This window comes from Sturnira hondurensis, unplaced genomic scaffold, assembly GCF_014824575.4.
Source record: "Sturnira hondurensis isolate 20B ecotype Veracruz unplaced genomic scaffold, ASM1482457v3 Scaffold0007406, whole genome shotgun sequence".
Taxonomy (NCBI): domain Eukaryota; kingdom Metazoa; phylum Chordata; class Mammalia; order Chiroptera; family Phyllostomidae; genus Sturnira; species Sturnira hondurensis.
In genome coordinates, this window is record NW_028080037.1 from 17,362,935 (window position 1) to 17,383,727 (window position 20,793).

The following is a 20,793-nucleotide window of genomic DNA, read 5'->3' on the forward strand; positions in this document are numbered from 1 at the left end:
TTACTTTTATAGTTGACAGTTGAGTACAACCTTTCAGTTGGGTTCACAACACAGAGATTACACCAGGCTTTATGCTAGGCCGTAGAGATTTAAAGATCTTGAAGATGTAATCTTTGCCCCTTAGAGCTGGAGAGGAGGGGGCAGAGAGGGAGGGAGGGAGGGAAACAAAAACATAATAAATTTTGATTACAGAACAAATTATTTAAAAAAACAGGTATAGACAAAAGTGAAACAAACACTCTTTGCCTTGGGGGGACCATCAAGGAAGGACAGAAGTTCGATTAAGGGAGAAGGTTGGTAAAGTATTCTGAGCACGGAATAGCTTGAGTTGTGAGTGTTAGGATGTAAGAACATGAACGTGAGTAGCAAGAATAGAAAGTAGATCAAGATGTGACCAGAGCATCCCTTTGTAAGGGATGTTGAGCAATAAAGGTTCTTTGGGGTCACTTTGTGGAGGGCCATTCCACCCCTCAATTAACGTTAATGAGGGACTGAAGTAGGCCAGGGACAAGTCTTGGTTCCCCTAGTCCTTTGTAGTTAATAACAGCCAACTGTACTGGTGTGTGAGGAGTTTGCATTCCTGCCTCAGGACCTTTACACATGTCTCCCTGCATCCCAGTCTCCAGTGTTACCCTTCCCTCCTCCTTTTTGCCTCGTTAATTTAATATTTATCCTTTAGAGCTCAGCCTGGAAATTACTTCCTTAAGGAATTTGTCTGCCTGACCCCATTTTCCTATTTAAAAACCTGATGTCTTTACACTACTTGCCCCACATATAATTAAAATAATTGTTATTGTTCAATAACTAATGTTTAATCTCGCTTTTGTTTGTAGCATAGCATTAGAAACGTAGTTGGAATGCAGTAAATATTTGCTAAAAAATGACAAGCGTGTCCATTGAGTTTAGCAATAAGCAGCCACTGTTGACTTTGATGAGATAATTTCCGAGAAATGGTGGGGATGGAAGTCAGACTGTAGTGGATTATGCAGTAACTGGAAAGAGGAAATGCGGACAGCGATGTGTACACAACTTTCTAATACATGTGACTGTGAGGAGGGGAACAAGTGTGGTAGCTAGAGGAGAAAACAGGGCCCAGATATTTTTTTAAATGGGAAAGACTTGAACTTAATTTAAGTGATAATTGGAAGGAGCAAACGGAGAAGGCAGTGGTGGTGGAGATAACTGTAAGTGCACATCTTCCAAGAGGTGGAATAAGATGGAATCCGGAAGAGCAGTGCCATGCTAAGCAGTTGAACCTTTTTGTTCTGTAACACTGGGGGTCTGGGTGAGCCAGCTAATACCGTGCAGTCCACAGGGAGGAGAAGCCAAAGACCTGAGCGGGGAAGGATTGGAGAGACATTTGGGAGGTGAAACCAGGTGGATGCAGGAGGAGAGATCTTGATCTCTCCAGTGCCTGGAGTGCCTACCACGGGGTGTTATGTGAAGTGTCAAACGGCTTTGAATTTCTTAAGACTAGAGGAGACAGGGCAGGCTTGAGGGTGTAGCAATAAGTTCTCTTGAAAAGCCTCAGTGGAAATTTCTGATCCATTTTGCATTTTGGAAACAATCAGAAATCATTCAGAGCCAAGATACTGAGTTGCCGAGTAAGTGTGTGGTCTGGTAAGAGACTGTTACTTTTGGATTAAAAATTTAAAACAAGAAGCAAGGTGTGGCTTAACATAATGAAATTTTCTAGGGTGGGGTGGCAGTTCACAAACTGACTCTGAAAGCCCTTCCATGTGAGAGTTCCAAAAATGTCTCAGACTGGTGCCTCCAGAACTTGGGAGATTCATTTGGATGTCTGTGTTCATCAAGAACTCCTCTCACGAATTCATTGTCTTACCCCTGTCCATAGTCCATTTAAATGAGTCTCTCAGACTTCCTGCTTTGGAGTTTGTGGAGATGATGGTGCACCCTGGCCTGTACCATCTAAAGACCAAAAAGGCCTCTCAGCCCTGGCTGGTGTGACTCAGTGGATAGAGTGCCAGTTTATGAACCAAAGGGTTGCTGGTTCAATTCCTAGTCAGGGCACATGTCTGGGTTGTTGTCCAGGTCTCCAGTAGGGGGTGTGCGAGAGGCAACCACACATTGATGTTTCTCTTCCTATCTTTCTCACTTCCCCTCTAAATAAATAAATAAATAAAATTTTTAAGAGGTTCCTTATAAGAGTCTGAGAAGTGTAGATCCGGGAGGTGATGGGTATGTACAAGGTCTGTCCGGCAAAACTTTAGCCATTGTTAATATAACAAGAAGGATTTGCATGACATCAGTGTAACCTGGCAGCCTAGGAGAGTGGACTGGAATGTGCATGCAACTTCCCTGTACTAGTCAATAGAGGCAGTAGAGGCCATTGAATGAACATGTGTACTGTGTGGCTGTCACATTCAAAATGAATGAGCAAGTAGAGCAACAAATCTGCATCCAAGTTTTTTTTAAAGATTTTATTTACTTATTTTTAAGCCCTGGCTGGTGTAGCTCAGTGGATTGAGCTCGGGCCTATGAACCAGATGATTGCTGTTCAATTCCCAGTCGGGGCACATGCCTGGGTTGCAGGCCAGTTCCCAGCAGGGGACTAATGAGAGGCAACCATACATTGATATTTCTCTCCTCTCCTTCTTTACCCCTCTAAAGATAAATAAAATCTTTAAAAAAGATTTGATTTACTTATTTTTAGAGAGAGAAGGAGAGAAATATCAAAGTGTGGTTGTCTCTCACACATCCCCAACTAGGGGCCCAGCCCACAACCCAGGCACGTGCCCTGACTGGGAATTGAACCAGTGACCCATTGGTTCACAGGCTGGCGCTTAATCCACTGAGCCACACCAGCCAGGGCTGCATCAAATTTTAAGCTTGAACATTCCTCTATGGAAACTATTCTGATGATTCAGAAGGCCACAGCTATGGGCAACTGGTGATTGGCAGCTTCATCACTACAACACACCTGCTCATGCATCACATCTTGTGCAGGTTTTTGGTGGAACATTAAATCACCCAGGTGACTCAGCCCCTCTATAGCCCAGATTTGGCACCCTGTGACTTCTGGCTTTTCCCCAAACTAAAATCACCGTTTTTGAAAGGGAAGAGATTTCAGACTGTGATGAGATTCATAAAAATACGACAGAGCAGCTGATGGCAACTGGTGAGGAACTGTGTGAGGAGGTCTAAAGGTGCCTGCTTTGTAGGGGACTGAGGTTTATTGTCTATGTACAGTGTTTCTTGTATCTTGTGTAGTCTTCAATAAATGTCTCTTTTTCATATCATATGGCTGGATACCTTCTAGACAGACCTCATATATCCCATCACTGTGGAACTAGAGGAAATATGGGGTGGGTTGATGTTTTAAAGCCTTCTGCCAGCTGATTTAATTCTCCTCTGGGATATGAGGACAGCTGTTTATGCCCTGGCTGCCTCAGAATGCTGCCGAGCAATCTGGAAATGTCCGGAGCCATGCATTGTCTATTTATGGCCCCTGTGCCTGTGAAACAGGATTGGTGACTGTCACTGTGCCTGTGGCAGTCTGGAGTTACCCAGAGAGAACAAAGCTGCATACACAGAGCTCACAAGGGATTCTTGTAACAACCTTGTCCTGCTTTCTAGGGCTGAGGAAGGTACCATAGCTTGATCTGAGCTGTCCTCTTTATTTCAAGAAGTTGGCATTTGAACCACACCAGGTGTGTTGTGTTTTATCCCTCCTGGAGGGATGTGGACGGACTCTGCTATTGTCCATGCTAACATCTCGGCCTACACTGCCCTTCCCCATTCTTTCCCAGCCTTTGGATTTAAATCTTTCCCACCTTTCATGGCTCAGCTCAAGTGTCAACTTCCCCTACAAAGACTTTCCTGGTTCCCCTAACTGGAGTGAGTAGGAATCAACATGATGGATTGGAAAGAGCGTGGGCTTTAGAATGAACCAGACCGGAATTGGGATAATAGATTTGCCGCTTAGCCTGTGCCCCTGGCCTCAGGTTTTAATTCTCCCATCCCTTAAATGAGTATATTGTATCTGTTTCACATGGTTGTTTTGAAAATTAAATGAGAAGGTGCCTTCTATAGTTCTTGGCCTGTAGGAGGCATTCATTAAATGTTTGTTATTTCCCTTCTATACCCATAACTTCTTTTCTGAACTAAAATGGCAGTTTACTTCCACTTCTGAAAGAACATCTAAGTGAAAAATTACAACATGAGAGGATGTTTCTTTTCTAGCAGATTTGCTCGGAGCAGGGATGTTGAGGACCCTTGATGTTGGTTGAATGAATGATCTCCTGGACTCGGTGATGGAAAATCTGCACAACCAGGGCTTTTGAGGAGTAGGAAAAGGCAATAACATGATTAACCTAGAGAGGAGTTTCTGGGTACTGGTTGGGAGTAGTTGTAGAAAAGACTGATCATCCGAAAAAGAAACCTTGTTTATTTCATTAAGCAAGGGCTGTTACTTGTAGAAAAGGCAGGTTTTGTTACAGTAGAAAAAGGAACTGTCAGAACCATTTTTTTTTTAAGATTGTGGTTTTTTTTAATAGAGAAAGAGAGGGAGAGAAGCATCGATGCACGAGAGAAACACTGGTCAGTTGCTTCTCACATGCTCCCAATTGGGGACCTGACCCGCAACCCAGGCATGTGCCCTGACAGAGAGTCAAACTGGTGACCTTTCCGTTTGCAGAATGATGCCCCACCCACCGAGCCACACCAGCCAGGGCAGAGCCATTTTAAAAAAAATGGAATGAGACAACTTTTGAGGCCATGAATTTCCTCTCCCTGGGGAAATGAGCGGGCTGTGCTCCCCAGAGATCTTGTGGAGGAGGGAAGTGTGCGTCCGGCTGAACGCTGGACTATAAACCCTTTCAATCTGAGAGTCTGCTAACTCAGACTTATTCCACACATTAGGAACCCCATCCCCTTTTTCCTCAGTACTTTGGGCCCCTCAGTATCTGAACCTCTTCTTGGTTTTGTGTGCAGGTGACGATGCCTGGAGATGTCAGGGCTGTGGGGACCATGTTGCTCCAAGCCAGCGGTTGTACAGGACTGCTCACGAAGCCTGGCACAGCTCTTGCTTCCGGTAAGTGGTCTGTCCTCCTGTTTTGTCAGTGCACTGCAGACTAGGAACTATCTCATTTTCTGGAAAATACAAAAACAAGCTTTTGACTCAAGGTTTTTCATTTCAGTGGGTGTGGGGCAGGGAGGGACGTGCCAAGGTGAACGTGGAAGAGCCACAAATGGGCCAGGTGCACCGAGGGTTGGGGAGGATGAGAGACGGTCTTTTCAGGGTGTCCCAGCACCCTCAATTTTTAGGTAAGGAAACCGAGGCACAGAAACAGTGACTTTCCCAGGCCTACACTACTGATTATACAGATGCCTTAAGAGGTGTTTTTAGCGTAGTTGGCACAGCCAGCTCTGCTTCACAGCAGGCTGCCTTCCTAATTTCCGCTTCTTAAAAAATATTTTATTTTATTCTATTCTACTCCTCCTATTCTTATTTATTTATTTGGGTTCGCTTCCCTGACTCAAAGAAATGAGCAGCAGGTTGAAGTATAGAAAGAAAAAACAGTTTTAATTTTGAATGGACCAATACAGAGAAATGGGGCACTTGTGCTCTAAAGACTTGACTCCCCGCCCTGGCTGGTGTAGCTCTGTGGATTGAGCAAGGGCCTGTGAAGCAAAGGGTCACTGGTTCGATTCCCAGTCAGGGCACATGCCTGGGTCGCAGGCCAGGTCCCCAGTGGGGACACATAAGAGGCAACCACACATTGATGTTTCTCTCCCACTCTTTCTCCTTCCCACCCCCTCTCTCTAAAAATAAATGAATAAAATATTTTTAAAAAAAGACCTGACTCAAAAAAAAAAAAAAAAAAGACCTGACTCCCCGATGGCACATAGGTTACAGATGATAGAGGGCAGAATTACAAGAAATCACAAGTTAGGAGTTGGAGTTGTGCTGGGAGCTGATTGGTCAGAAGTGAGGTAAGAGTAATACATTGTTTTTTCAGGTCTTAAGAACAGTTCTGAAGTCTTTTCTGGGTCTCTCTGTCAGGTCTCCTGGGAAAGTAAGTAGCCAGAAGATTGGTTGTTCCACCTTAGGGCTCAGGAGCTGAAACGTAATTTAGGTCAAGTTGTTATCATTAGTCTGCCAGAGGTCTGACCTTGTGACCCATAGTCAGGTCGGGGCTACTGGGCTACTGTCTTCTGCTGCCTGGGGAGTTGCTCATTGTCCTCTCCTGCTTTTTGTAATTAATTTTATTATGGTTCTTAATGTTTAGAGGCAGCATAAATTCTAGAGTCAGATTTGTTCCTGTTATTTAAGGCTCAATTTTCTCATCAGGAAAATATGGATGTTAAGAATCTATCTCAGGCTTATAAGATTGAATGAAATGATATATTTCAGGGGTCCAGTGTATGGTGGGCACCCACTGAATGGATATTCCTTTCCCCTGTGAGATTAGAATCCTCAAGAGTGAGGGCTTGCCTTTGCATTCTCAAACATAAAACAGTGCCTGGCCTGCAGTCATTCCTCATGAGAGGCTGGGTGGGCATGTGTGGTCCTGGGGTCTGAAGTGGCAGAGCTGTGCTCACACTCTGAGAATGAGACCGACTGGCAGACACCACGTGCTCTAAATTCCAGCACCCACCTACAGCTCTTGCTACAAAGCGTCCCCCATGCTGATACCAAATAATTTAATTGACCTTTAAGCACTTGCACCCCACGCCCAACTACGTGGGGGGTTGTCCTGAAGAGCTCTGGGCTCTGGAAGCGTTGGAGAGGAACCAGCATTTTTTGGCCCTTTCAGCTCTAACTCAGAGCTCTTCAGTCTTCTCTGTATCCATCTGATTGCTTTGGTTCCTTCTCTTACTCTCAAGGAAGTTGATTGTATCCTTACTCTGCCTTTTAGTAAGATAGGAGTAGAGTTGTCAGAGTATAATGGACCTTATGGAGAAAGCCTTGGACTAGCCCCTTTATTTTAGACCTGAGGCTAAAGAGCAGTATCAGAACCTAGTGAATTCCCAGGTCAAGGCTTGCCTTGACATCTAACCTATGGTCTTATCTGTCCCTGCTGTTTTCCCATTTGTGTGGATATTTTCTATCCAAAATAAGCGGGACCAGGTAGAACAAAGCTACTCTTTGGAATTTCTGGATTCTCTTATAACTAAAGAACTTCAGGACTAGAAGGGACTGCATACTGTATGATATAGCCTTTTCACATCAGGGATGAGAGTCCAGAAACCAAAAAGACGAAGAGGTACACAGACAGGCCATGGGCAACAGGAGCTGGCTTTGGAACTGAAGTCTTGGATTATTTGTAGGTCTGGGTCCGTTGCTACCTCATTAGATAGCACTGTGTGCGTGTGCATGTGCATGTGAGAGATACACACAAATACGTGCTCATAAAGAGGTAAGGCACCTGGCTGGTGTAGCTCAGTGGATTGAGCATGGGCCTATGAACCAGAGGATCGTGGTTCGATTCCTAGTCAGGGCACATACATGGGTTGCAGGCCAGTTCCCAGGAGGGGATGCATGAGAGGCAACCATACATTGATGTTTCTCTCTCCTTCCCCCCTCTCCCCTCCTTCTGTTTCCCCTCCTTCTCCCCCCTCTCTCCTTCCCTTCCTCTCTAAAGATTAAAAAAAAAAAGAGGTAATGTTACCGAACAAGGGTCCGAGGGGGGAACAATACTTGACCCACCCGGGGACAGTATACTAATATCTATTGGGCTCTTCTGTCCGCCGCCATTTGGAAAGACATCTCTCAATGCCAGAGATTTGTGAAAAGGAAACAAAATGTTTATTTAATGCTATTCAGGCCTAATGCCTTCCTTAAAATATTAAAGTCTTTAAGGGTATACACCTACACACACACACACACACACACACACCCTCCCTTCTCCCACTGTCCCAACTCCAGGTACCGTAAATCAGGAAAAGAGCACACGTCCGTTTTTCAGGTCGCTGGCGCTGTGAGCTGTGTCGCCTGTCCAGGCAGGATCTCCAACTAATCCATAGTCATGCGGCACCTTCCACTGGCAAGGGTTCTTTGTACCAAATTCCAGTCAAAAGTCTCTCCTGCTTTCCAGGACACTCGGCTAAAGGGAGCGTCCCAAAGCCGCGTGGGCCTCTTCTACCAAAGCTGCACTCCACCAAAATCGCGTCTTTCTTCTTAATCTGGCCACAGGGATCTCCATTCCGGCAAAGCTGCGTGGTTTTCCCTTTCACCTGGCCAAGAGGGGGTCTTCACTCTGCTAAAGCCACGTGGCTCTCTCTCCTAATGGCTACAGGGGTCTACATCTTTCCAAAACAGAGTCGCTCTCCCCCCTCGCCTGGCCAAGAGGGGGACCGCACTCTGCTAAAGCCACAATGGCTCTCAGGAAGGGGACTGTCTCAGAGAAGCAGCCCCCAATTACATCCTGGGTAGCAGCCACTCACTTCTCCCTGGCCCAAAACTTGGCCACAGCTATTTAACATATCTATGAAACCAGTTAACGGTTATAGATATGTTAAATGACCATTCCAGAGGTTAGCTGCAAAACTGTTGCTATGCAAAGCAACTCTCAATGGCCTGCTCCATTCGTCCCATCCCCCAACTGACACCTGGGGGGGGACGTTGAGGACATCTTAATAATATTTCCTCCAATATTCCTATACACTGAGTTCTGGACACCGTTCCAAATATTTTTTTTGCCCCCCCCCCTTGGCTGCACCCTGTATCAATAAGGCCCATCATTATCACAGTAGGTAAGAGTGCGGGCTATGGAGTAAGAATGTCCAGTTTCAAATCCTGGCTTTGCAATTTCTTAACTGGCCTTAGGTAACTTCCCTGAGCTTCAGGTGTCTCATCTATAAAATGGGGCTAAGAATGGTACTGATTCCACAAGGTTGGTTAGGAAGATTAGATGTATAATCTATATAAAGTGCCTAGCATAGCACCTGATACATAGAAAACTCATAGTAGTTGTTAGCTTATGTTGTGAGGGTAGGTCTGTATACTTATGCACACATTTCTTTTCTTATGTATACACTCATTGGTCATCTGATGTGGAGCCTCAGGGATTAAGGTTAACTTTGAACTACCCTTGCATGATTAAAGCGAAGGGGTAAGTAGAGCATCCAGGTTGTCTGTGTGGACAGCTTCATGTCAAGGGCAGAGGCTTCCTAATCTAGCACTATTAAAGGAACATACTGAAATATCTCCCGACACAAACTGGGTGACCCGGAGCCTGGTCATTTGCCCCAGGGAGAAGAGCTGTTTTGGAGCCAATTTAACTTGCCCAAATGGAAGGAAGGACTGTATTGTCTGACTCCAGAAGTAACCTGGGTTATGAGGAGCATGAGGCATCAGCCTGAATGGTCTTTTAAGGTGTCTCCCACCCCAGTTTACCTGTAATTCTCTGATGAATTCAGAGTCTCTGGGTGCAGGCCTGCTAGAAGCAGGACCCTCCCTTCAATCTCCCGAATAAATGCATTCTTCCTGACTCTCCCCGCCCCCCTCTTTGCTCCTACCCAGCTGGGCTGCAGTTACAATAAAGGAAATGACTTTTCTTCTCCCCTTCCCCCACACCTTTGTTTTCCTAATCACAGGGCGGGGCTGGATATTGAATGGAGAAACTTCTGGGGTTTGGCCCAAACTCCTCCCCTCACTTCTCCTTATTCTGCTCTATCCTCTGTCTGCAGCCACATCCTTAACTGACAGCCTTCTGCCAGTTTGTCAGGTCCCTGGGACAATAGAAAGCCAGTTAAGGCTGGAACCTGGGACTGTACATGGAGACCAGCTGACAGATCTCCTGGAAGTGGCCGGAAGTAGCCCGGTCTGTAATAGTGCCGGTCCAGTGGGGCACCCGGCCGGGAACCCTCTGATCTCTGGACACCTGGCTGACCTCTTGCTTCCTTTCCTCAACCTTCACAACAGACCCGCTTAGATTCTAAATACCTCTGGCCTTCCCTTTCCTTGAGCAGTGCCATGGGTTCTAGAGCTGGGGCCATTCCCTCTGAAGTTTTCTGGAACTGGCTCCCTCTCATGGGGGAGGCCAGAAAAGTAGCGGGACTGCTTGTTGTTCCGTAGCTGAAGTTAAGGTGTGGAGCTATGAATGGTGACCTGGCCTCTTGGCCTATTTGCAAAACAAAGAACCTTGACCAGTTTTCTGACTTGTTCTTTCACTCTTGTCAGAGATGTTTGGCCCGGGAGGAGGGAAAAGCTGCCTCTGTTAGTCTTTATGGCCCCTACCTGGGACTCTGTTACTTGACCTCGTTCCTCACAGCATTATCATAGGGGAAAATCCACCATTCTTAATTAAGGCTCCTGGGAACTGTTATGGCCTTCTTTTCTCAGGATCACAAACACATAGGATTTGTTTGTTTTAAAGATTTTTATTTATTTTTAGAAAGAGGGAAGGAGGGAAACAGGGAGAGAAACATCAATGTGTTGTTGCCTCTTGTACACCCCAAACTGGGGACCTGGCCAGCAACCCAGGCATGTGCCCTGACTGGTTATAGAACGAAGGACCCTTTGGTTGGCAGACCAGGGCTCAATTTACTGAGTTACACCAGCCAGGACCAAACACATACTATTTGAACTTTCTCTTTTGAGAAGTGATTTCTCATGCCTGTGCTCTAGAAAATGGGTAATGCAGATAGAAAAATGTTAATCACTTCATCAGGCAGCAAATCGTTCTGCTAAATGTGTGTGAAGAAATTACACTCATAGTGACCAGAGACTGTGATGTAATGCTGGCTGATGACAAGAGTGTTTTTGTGATGCTGAAAATCATGCTCATTTTCTCATGCAAACTCCCATCTAAACAAGCACAGTAGAATTATAATTACAGCAATAAGTTCCATTTATTGAGTGTTTACTCTGCACTAGACAAGTCCTAAGCATTTCATGTGTATTATCTCATTTAATTCTTACAACAGCCTAATAACTGTAGAACTATAGAACTGTCTTAACCTATTTTACAAGTAGGGAAATTAAGGTTACTTGCTCACAGTCACAGCTAGTAAGTAGCATAGCTGGGATTTGAACAGACTTTCTGACTCCTTAGTTAGAAGAGACTCTGCATTTTTGAATACGGGTATGTCATGTAACCTCTCTGAGGCTCAGTTTCCTCTTCCATAACTTCAGGGTAAAAACACACACCATACCTGCCCCACACTAGGTGTCAGATAACATTGAAGGGTGTTGGTTCCTGAGTTCTCAAATGTCAATAAAGGGGTTGTTAAATTTCTCCTGGGCCTCCAGCTCCTGGATTCAGAGTCAGTGGAGCAACCCTGCCCTCTGCTGTTGTACTGTTGATGTTGCTGCTGCATTTATTGACTCGAGCCTTTGATTCTGGTTCACTGTTTGTCTAGTTCATCGCTAAGGAAACAGCCAGCCAGCAGGTCATTAAGGCTAGCTGTCCGACAGGGGACTGGGACCTTCCTGACAGAGGAAGGGAAGGATAGACACCTGGGCCTTTCTCTGCCCTCACAGGGGACACCAGCATTATCATACAATGGGACTCTTAGTATGTAGCAACAGCATGTAGCCTTCATGTGCCTTAATCTTGCTCTCTTCTTTGGGAAGAAATAACTAAGACCAACCCTATAGAAGCCCCACAGCAGCTGTTCTTGGCAGAGATGGAGAGGGGTCAGGGTGGGGCCAGAGATGGGTAACATATATATCAAGCACTGTATTGGGAGTTACACTCACATTACCTGATTCAGCCCTCACAATAACTGTACAACCCCATTTTGTAGTCAAATAGGAAGGCCCAGGAAGGTGGAGTCACTTGCCCAGGGTCACACAGAGCTGACTTGATCTCAGGTGTCTGTAGCTCTCAGGAGGGTTCTCTTTGCACTGGGATTCCCAGGAATCAGAAGACAACCTGGATTTTCGTCTTAACCGAGCCAGGCTAGTTGTGTAACTGTGAGCTTCAGGTTTTTTATCTGTGACGTGGTGAAAGTAATCTACCTCGGGCAGTTGTGAGGGTTAAGTAGGTAGTGGAGAAGAAAGCACTGTGAGAACATGAGAATGGCACAATGCCTCAAGGGTTAGCAGCACTCTGTGCTTCTCAAACTAACAGTTCACGTATAATTTTGAGCACCTTCTGCTCCGTTAAGGGCACCAAATTAAATGCTGTTGGCGATATGGATTTGACCTACTGGCCTGGTCTCCTAACTGACTCCCTCAGCTGAAAAACAAGTAATAATACGGAGTGCTCCTAATAATGGTCTCTAGAAAGAAAATTTATAGTGGACTCTCATTTGGCTTCCATTCTGACTCAACCTGAAACAGTATTCTTGTAGTAATGTTCCAGAGACAGACTCATCGGCCCACCCACTGGCCACTTTTCAGTCTTCGTCTTATAAGATCTCCGGGACTGCATTAGAGGTGGTAGAGAAAAATGAATCCGAGTTTGGAGTCAGGCTGCCTAAGTGTTCATCCCAGCTTCTCTTACCAGCTACCTGACCTTGTGTCATCTATTTAATCTTTATTTGACAATTTCCTCATCTGTAAAAGGGGAAATGGTTCTGACCTTAAAAGGTTGTTGTGTAGCCCTGGCTGATGTAGCTCAGTGGATTGAGCACTGGCCTGCGAACCAAAGGGTTGCTGGTTCAACTCCCAGTCAGGGCCCATGCCTGAGTTGTCATCCAGATCCCCAGTAGGGGGTGCATGAGGCAGCCACACATTGATGTTCCTCTCCCTATCTTCTTCTCTTTCTTCCCCTCTCTCTAAAAAACAAATAAATAAAGTTTTTAAAAAATGGAGATGGCTAACTGTACCAGTTTTCCAAAAGGAAGAAAAAGAGATCCAGGAAAAAAGACCCTTTGACTTGACTCCTTCACAAAATTCTGATGGAATTTTCTGGACAAATCGTGTGGAATTTTGTAGATGATGGAATAGGTGGACAGTGAGTACTTAGAAAAAGGAGCTAAGGATACAGCAGCAGTGAATTAGTCATCACTAATTAGATTTTACTTCATGATTATTAGTCATGAGACTCTTGATTCCACAAGCCATTTGACAAAATCTTTCATGATACCCTGATAGTAAGAATGTGGGCAGCAAAGGCTAGAAAATTCAGATGCAGGAGTTCAACATACCCCGAAGTTTGGGGCCCTGAATTGGAGAGACAGGATTCCTGAATGCCCGGCTGGGGTTCCTGTTGAGGAAAGGGGATAGGATTCAAGGTCAGCAAAGCCAGCTTTTAATCAAAGTCCCACACTTCCCAGGAGCAACCTTGGATGAATTACCTAACACCTCTGGGCTCTCCTTGCCCTTCCTGTGCTATAGGTATTTCTTGATAGATTGTTGCAGAGACTAAACTAGGTGATGAATGTAAAAGCCCTTTGTACAGTGAAAATGCTTTATAAATGAGTTATTCTCACCATTCTAGTACTGCAGTTGCTCACAATGGGGGTCCTAAAACATGTTTATTTACTAGACATCTAGGTGTGGGCCTCACGTAGTTCTATCTTCTGGTAGACAGATATTGTCTCTGCGCCATTCCTGTTTGTGACATGTTGGGGACATGTCAAGGGAGCCCTTCCCAGAGGAAATTTGGGGCTCTGTAGGAGTCGGACCTGAATAAAGGAGGAGATGGCCACCAGCCAGAGACACAGAAGGCTACAGAAGGAGCTAAGAGAGCAAAGGCTTAGGGTGCTGCTCAGGAGAGGAGCCTTGTGTGGATGGACCTGGAAGTGAAGTGGGACAGGAGGTGGCTGGAGTGGTGACCCTGGTGGGGAAGCTGAAGAGAGCCGCAGGGATCCCGAGCGCAGGGCACCCAGGCAGGCTTTGCCTTTGGACAAGCTCTAGGAAAACATGTGAGGAGGCAGTTGTTCTAAACCATGGGACTTTTTTTTGCTTTTGTCCATTTATCATTTAAAAAAGCAGGACTTAGCCCTGGCTGGTGTAGCTCAGTGGATCAAGTGCGGGCCTGCGAACCAAACAATCCTGGTTTGATTCCCAGTCAGGGCACATGCCTGGGTTGCAGGCCAGTTCCCAGCAGGGGACTCACGAGATGCAACCATACATTGATATTTCTCTCCCTCTCTCCTTCCCTTCCCCTCTAAAGATAAATAAATAAAATCTTTAAAAAAATAAAATAAATTTTTTTTAAAAAGCAGCACTTAAGTGTAAGAAAAAATGTAACCAACATCAAAATAGGAGAAAATAAATAATAGTTCATCCCTGCTTCTTGTCTCACTACTTTAGGGAGAAACCAATAGTCATGTGGCAGGATCTTTCAGCAAGCTTCTAAGGGTTATGTACATAAACTTTTTAAACAATGGGATTATACACTGGACTCTTTCTGACGCTAGACTTTCTACATGACACTTGACCTGGGACACTTCTGTTGCAGTACCTAGGGTTTACCTCGTGTTTTTTGCAGCTGCACAGTATGTTGTTGTATGGGTGTGTTATGGTATTTAGCCCACCCCCGGTAATGGGCACGTGGATTGTTCCTAATCTTTTGGTGTTTTTTTTTTTTTTAGATTTTATTATTTATTCTTAAGAGGGGAAAGGGAGGGAGAACAAGAGGGACAGAAACATTGATGGTGAGAGAAGCACCAATTGGTTGCTTCTTGTTTGCACCCTGACCTGGGACCAAACCCAAGACCCAAGCATGTGCCCTGACTAGAAATTCAACCAGCAACCCTTTGCTTTGCTAGAGGATGCCCAGCCAACTGAGCCACACCGGTCAGGGCCTAATCTTCTGGTTTTAAACAGTTCTGGACACATGTCTTGGTATATCTGTAGGGATGTTTCTCTAGGAAAAATTTTAGCAGTGGAATTTCTGTGACTTTTATTTTAGAAAGCCAACCACTGCTATAGTATGGAAAATAAGTTGGAAGAGAGGAGGAGCAGGGCAGAAAAAATGGTCAATATTGGGGGTGTCAGAGGTTACCTTGCAAGGTTCAGAAGCTACAGCGTCTCCAGGAGCTGCCTTCCCTCGTTGGAGTCCTCCCGGCCAGTAGTGGGCCCCATGTCACCACAGTTCCTAGGGTTTCGCCTTATCTGACCAGCGCTGCCTTTAGAGGAGAGATTGGATTATTTATTCGTTCACCACTGCTCCCCAGAGTACTCACTTGGGGCTGTTGGCCTTGAAGGCTGATGTCTCTAGCCTTCATAGGTGCCTTCAAGCCCTGTGTCTGAGCTGGTTCCCAAGCGTCAGTTTGCTTGGCTCCCCACCGTGTTTCCAACTTGTGAAATGTGCAGGGGATTAACACCTTTCTTGCCATCTTACCCTGCCCTTAACCACTAGTCCAAGAATCCCTGCAGATGCCTTTGGTAGCTGTATAACTGATGAATCTTCTGCCAGCTGCTTTGTGGACCTAGAAGAGCAGCTTTCCATGCAGGATTGGTATCTAAGGGCCAGAGGGGAAAATATATCCTCCAGTGTAACCATTCACCTCCCACTTCCGGGTGGTTTGGGCCCTTTGAGGTTGGGCCTGAGGAACCACAGCACACTACGGTCTAAGTGGCCAACATGGTCTAAGTGAGCGCCGTAGGTGGGTAGCTCAGTTGGTTAGAGCATTGTCCTGATACACCAAGATTGTGGGTTTGATACCCAGTCAGGGCACATATAAGATTCAACCAGTGAATACATAAATAAGTGAAACAACAAATTGCAGTCTCTCTTGCATGTACATTCTCCCTTCTTTCCCCTCTGTCTAAAATCAATTTAAAAAATATTTTTTAATGTGGCCAGCAGCTTATCACATCTGGTAATAAGTCCTTCAATGGTTCCTCCTGAAGTCGGGATTTATGGTAGTCAAGTGGGTTCCACTTAGGAGGGGCTATTGCTTCATCTCAGAACACGGAGCGATAGTTGCTCCTCTTCTAGTTGGTTTTCGTGACATTGAGAAATCCTCTCCCTAGTTACCCACACACTCACCCACCCACCTACCCACTGAGTCCTATGAAAGGGGAGTGGGGGAATGGAGAATGCCTGCAGCCTCCTGCTCACATTCCTAGACACCGACTCACTGCGCCCGCCACCGCTGGAGCAGCAGAGCTGTGTGAAATGTCAAGAGGAGTTATGCTCATGCGCTCCCTGGCCCCCGTCTCTTTGTGGCTTACACTTTCTTCCGTACTCTGTTCATCAGATGGAAATTAGAGGGTGCAATTAGAAGATAATTTGCTAGTTCCAGACTTAATTTGGGCCCCCCTTCTTGCTTGATAGAATTACAGGGGAACATAATAGATTTTTGGTGAGAAATAGCTGGCTCTGTGGCTGGGAGAAAGAGTGCTTCCAGCCCTCCAGCTGGGCAGCCCTTTCAGGGTCCTGTGTGTTATCCCCCCACCTTTCATGCTGCCCCACCTCTTGTGTGGCCCCCCAGTCCAGGATCCTGATCCCCTAGGGCCAGCTCAAGAAGTTTAAACTCAACTTGTGACACAAGGAAAACAGGGAGCCCTCTGTAGCATCAGAGGGCTGAAAAATGTTGGATCTGGAAGCTGTTTAGAGACCTAGCCAAGGCCCAAGGCCCAGACAGAGGCAACGGCTTGCTGAAGGCCACACATAGCTAGCCCATAGTAGTAGTAACAATAGCCTTAATGATATTAGCAGCTAACATTCATCAGCCTTTAATGTGTTCCAGACTGTGTGCCAAGGGCTTATGTGCAGTGCATTGTCGTATTCAGACCCAGACAGTCTGGCTCTGGGCCCAGGCTGGGTTCCAGCATAGCAGTGGTAAAGTTCAGTATAGACAGCCTGGGTTCGAATCCTGGTTTCACGTATCACTTACACAGCTGTGACCTCAGACAAGCAATTTAAACCCTGTACCTCCATCTCTTCCTCTGCAAAGGGGAAAGTCACAGCACTACTGGCTAGTATTGGTTAAAATTTGTATCTGTAAGTGCTGCAAGCAGCACTTGGTGCAGGGTGGGTGTCTATCCAGTGCCCTTCCTACTGCCTTTGGAGCTTGAGTGTGGTGTGTGTGTGTGTGTGTGTGTGTGTGTGTGAGACAGATAGATACAGCTGAGTTTGACACAATGCCAAAAGCTGGTCTTCACTATTAGGGACGAAAAAACAGAGGTTGAGCCCTGGCTGGTGTGGCTCAGTGGACTGAGTGCTGGCCTGTGAACCAAAGGGTTACTGGTTTGATCCCTGGTCAGGGCACATGCCTGGGTTTCAGACCAGGTCCCTAGTAGGGGGCACAGAAGAGGCAACCACACATTGATGTTTCTCTCCCTTTCTTCTTCCTTTTCCTCTCTCTAAAAATAAACAAATAAAATCTTTTTTTCTTTTTTAAAAATATATTTTATTGATTATACCATTACAGTTGTTCTATTCCCCCCCTTCATTCCCCTCCACCCGCACGCTCCCTCCCCCACCATTCTCCCCCCCTTAGTTTATAACCACGTGTCTCAACTTCTTTAGATTCTATATTTCCCCCACTATTCTCGCCCTCCCCCCCTATCTATTTTCTACGTACCATCTATGCTATTTTCTGTGCCTTCTCCCCCCTTCTCCTCCTCCCACCCCCCTGTTTCTAACCCTCCATGTGTTCTTCATTTCTATGGTTCCACTCCTGATCTAGCTGCCCTCTTAGTTTGCTTTTGTTTTAGGTGTGGTTGTTAATAACTGTGTGTTTGCTGTCCTTTTCACTGTTAATATTTTNTCCTTTGTAGGTGACTGTCCCCTTATCTCTTGCTGCTTCTAGGATTCTCTCTTTCATTTTAGTCTTGGCTAATGTAATGATGATGTGCCTTGGTGTGTTCCTTCTTGGGTCCAACTTCTTTGGGACTCTTTGAGCTTCCTGGATTTCCTGGAAGTCTATTTCCTTTGCCAGACTGGGGAAGTTCTCCTTTATTATTTGTTCAAATAAGTTTTCCACTGGTGGCTGTTTCTTTCCCTCTTCTGGTACCCCTATAATCCGGATGTTGGAACGTTTAAAGATGTCCTGGAGGTTCCTAAGCCTCTCCTCATTTTTTTGAATTCTCATGTGTTCATTCCTTTCTGGTTGGATGTTTTGTTCTTCCTTCTGGTCCATTCCATTGATTTGAGTCCCAGGTTCCTTTCCATCGCTATTGGTTTCCTGGACATCTCCCTTCATTTCAATTAGTTTAGCCTTCATATGTTCCTCTAATTTGTGACTATAATCAACCAGTTCTGTGAGCATCCTGATAAATAGTGTCTTGAACTGTGCTTCTGAGAGGCTGGCAATCTCTTGGTCGCTGAGAGTTATCGGCTCTGGGACTTTGAGTTCTTCTTGCGCCATCATTTGGGATGTTCATGCCTGTTCCATAGCAGGATCGGAGCCCTAAGGTGTTCACCAGAGCAGGGCAGCTATGTTGCTGGGTTGTGATGTTGTATGTGGGGGCGGGGTCAAAGAGGAACAATGGCGTCCCATCTGCCACCTGCGGCCGCGGCCCCCACGGTCCCCACCGGTGCTGCAGCTGCCACTGTCACCGGGCCCACGCGTTTCGTCCCACTGCACTCGAGTGTGCCACCACCATCAGCCCTCGCCCCCCTGGGGCCTGCGTGGTCCGTCTCACTGTGCGCGTATGTGCAACCTCGGTCAGTCTGCCCCACACCTTGACTGGGTCCGTGCCACTTGCGCACCTAGGTCAGGAGATCTGTCCTGCCCAACCCTGCTCGCTGCTGGCTCCGCCCCTCTTACCGTCCCGTTGAACGGTTAGATGTAGTCGGACTTCCGTATAGTTCAATTTTCTGTTCTTTGGCTGTGTCTTTGTTCTCCAAACCTTTGTTGTATTCAAACTTGGTTGTGGGAGAAGGCACAGTGTTTCCACCTATGCCTCCATCTTGGCGGAAGTCCTCTGAAATAAAATCTTTTAAAAAATAAATAAATAGAGGTTGAGTGCCTTGGCTGCAGAGCAGAGATCATCAGACTATAGCCCCACCACCTGTTTTAGTACATCCTGTGATTTTCACATTTTTAAATGTTTATGGAGAGCAAAAGAGTATTTTGTAGCCCATTATTCAGACTTCAGTGTCCATAAATAAAGTTTTATTGAACACAGCCACATCCATTTGCTTACATTTTACATGAGTATATATGGCCACTTTTGTGCTGCAGTGACAGTTGAGTAGCTGTGACAGAATCTGTATTTGTGTGGGCCAGCAAAACTTAAAATATTTGCTCTCTCTGGCCTGTTAGAACATGTCCCTGCTCTAGAATTACACTTACTGGGTTTGAAACCCAGTTTCGCCACTTACCAGCTATTTATCTTTAGGCTAGTGACATAACCCTTCAGAACCTCAGTTTCCTCGTCTGTTAAATGGGGATAAACATCCATGCATTGGCGGTGTAAGTATGATAGGTAATAGGTGCAGCCTGGACAGGCTTGCGCAGTTGTCTGTTGAGGGGCTGCAGGGCTTAATGGGTCAGGTGTCTAATTCTGCATCAGAAAATAGAGAATTCAAGCATCAAATTCATGAGAATTGGATTCTAGAGAATTCAATCCCTAGAAAGTCGCTGCTAGGCATGTTTTTCTCCCTTTGCTTAAAATTTTCCCCCTTTTGGGACAGTGTCCTGCTTGGGCCTCTAACCCTGGGTGTGCCAGCCACCCACCTTCCCACCCTTTGGACACAGCCCTGTGCCTACAACTGTGGAGCCCACTTATAGGACCCAGGGCCAAAATTTTTCATCCAGGGCAAGGCCAGGGTACTGCAGGACCAACGTGGGCCAGATTCTGGGCAGACCGTGGACCCTGAAGCCACTGGCCAGAGTCCTGGGAACCCACTGGGGACTGACTACATGAATTAGAGTTCAGACAAAGAGACATGTGATGACGAGGGGGTGGACGGGGGTGGGATAGAGGAGTAGCTCCAGGAGGGTCAAAGGACAGGTGCATTTTAAAATGTAGTAAATTATTGTGATGAAAAAGGCTTGGAAATAGTGGTGATGGTTGCACAATATTGTGAATGTAACCGATGCCGCTAAACTGTACATTAAAAAGTGGTCGTAATGTCAGATTTAACATTTTATATCCATACTTACCACTGTGAAGGTAATTTTGAAAAATAGAGGCAGAAAGCATAACACGGGGCCTGGAACATATTAAGTACTCAATAAGTGATAGCTTATAATAGGGTACAAACACTACCTTGTCACAGTCATTGTTATCCCTGTGCCCGGTCAGTAGGGAAAGAGAAAAAGGCCTTTTGTAATCCAGTCACCACTTTGCCACAGACTTTCTTGTCGTGGTGACAGGGTGACTTCAGTGGGGAGGAGTCTGTGCCTGGTGCAAGAGAGCTGGTAACAGTCCCTCAAGTTCAACTGTGGTCTCTGGACACTAGTGCCCCAGACTTCTCCAGCAGCCTTGCATTTCCCCTCAGTAATCCTGTAGGGAGGTGGATAAGGGACCTTCTCAGTGGTGGGCTCTGGTTTGGCTATCCCTAGCTGAGGCTCTTCAGGCAGGCTTCCACTCCAGATGCCCAACCCCATCGTCCCCACAGGCACCTGGGCCTGGCCTCCATCATGCCCCGTTTTTTCAGTTTGAGAAGCCTGGTTACCGTGGACACAGTGAAAGAAGTCCCATTGCCCACTAAGGCTGATGGATGGCATTCTGGAATGAACAAAAGAATGAAAGAGAGGGGACAGATGACTTGGGCTCTAGTCCCTGTACTCTCTCCTACTTGTAGGAAGGCTTTGAGGGAGCTGTTTTCCTCTGAGCCTGAATGAAGCTCAGGGGTGGAGGGCTCCAGAACAGGAGTCACATTGGCCTACATTTTAATCCGAGCCCTGCCACTGACTAGTTTTTTGACCTAAGGTAAATTACCTAATCCCTCTGTGCCTCACTTGTTTTGTTTATGAAACAGATTATTCCCATCTCAGAAATAAGAGAGTGCTTATATGGTGCTTGCC

The 20,793-nt window shown here is 46.0% G+C and overlaps 1 protein-coding gene across 2 annotated transcripts in view; it reads left to right on the plus strand.

The window, feature by feature from the left end:
- The window catches only part of LIMK2 (LIM domain kinase 2), a 55,772-nt gene that overhangs the window by 7,936 nt on the left and 27,043 nt on the right, over nucleotides 1-20,793 (plus strand). For both annotated transcript variants that reach the window (XM_037052548.1, XM_037052547.1), the window contains exon 2: nucleotides 4,954-5,053. In XM_037052548.1, the coding sequence (XP_036908443.1) occupies nucleotides 4,954-5,053 (100 nt within the window). The remainder of the gene's footprint in view (nucleotides 1-4,953; nucleotides 5,054-20,793) is intronic.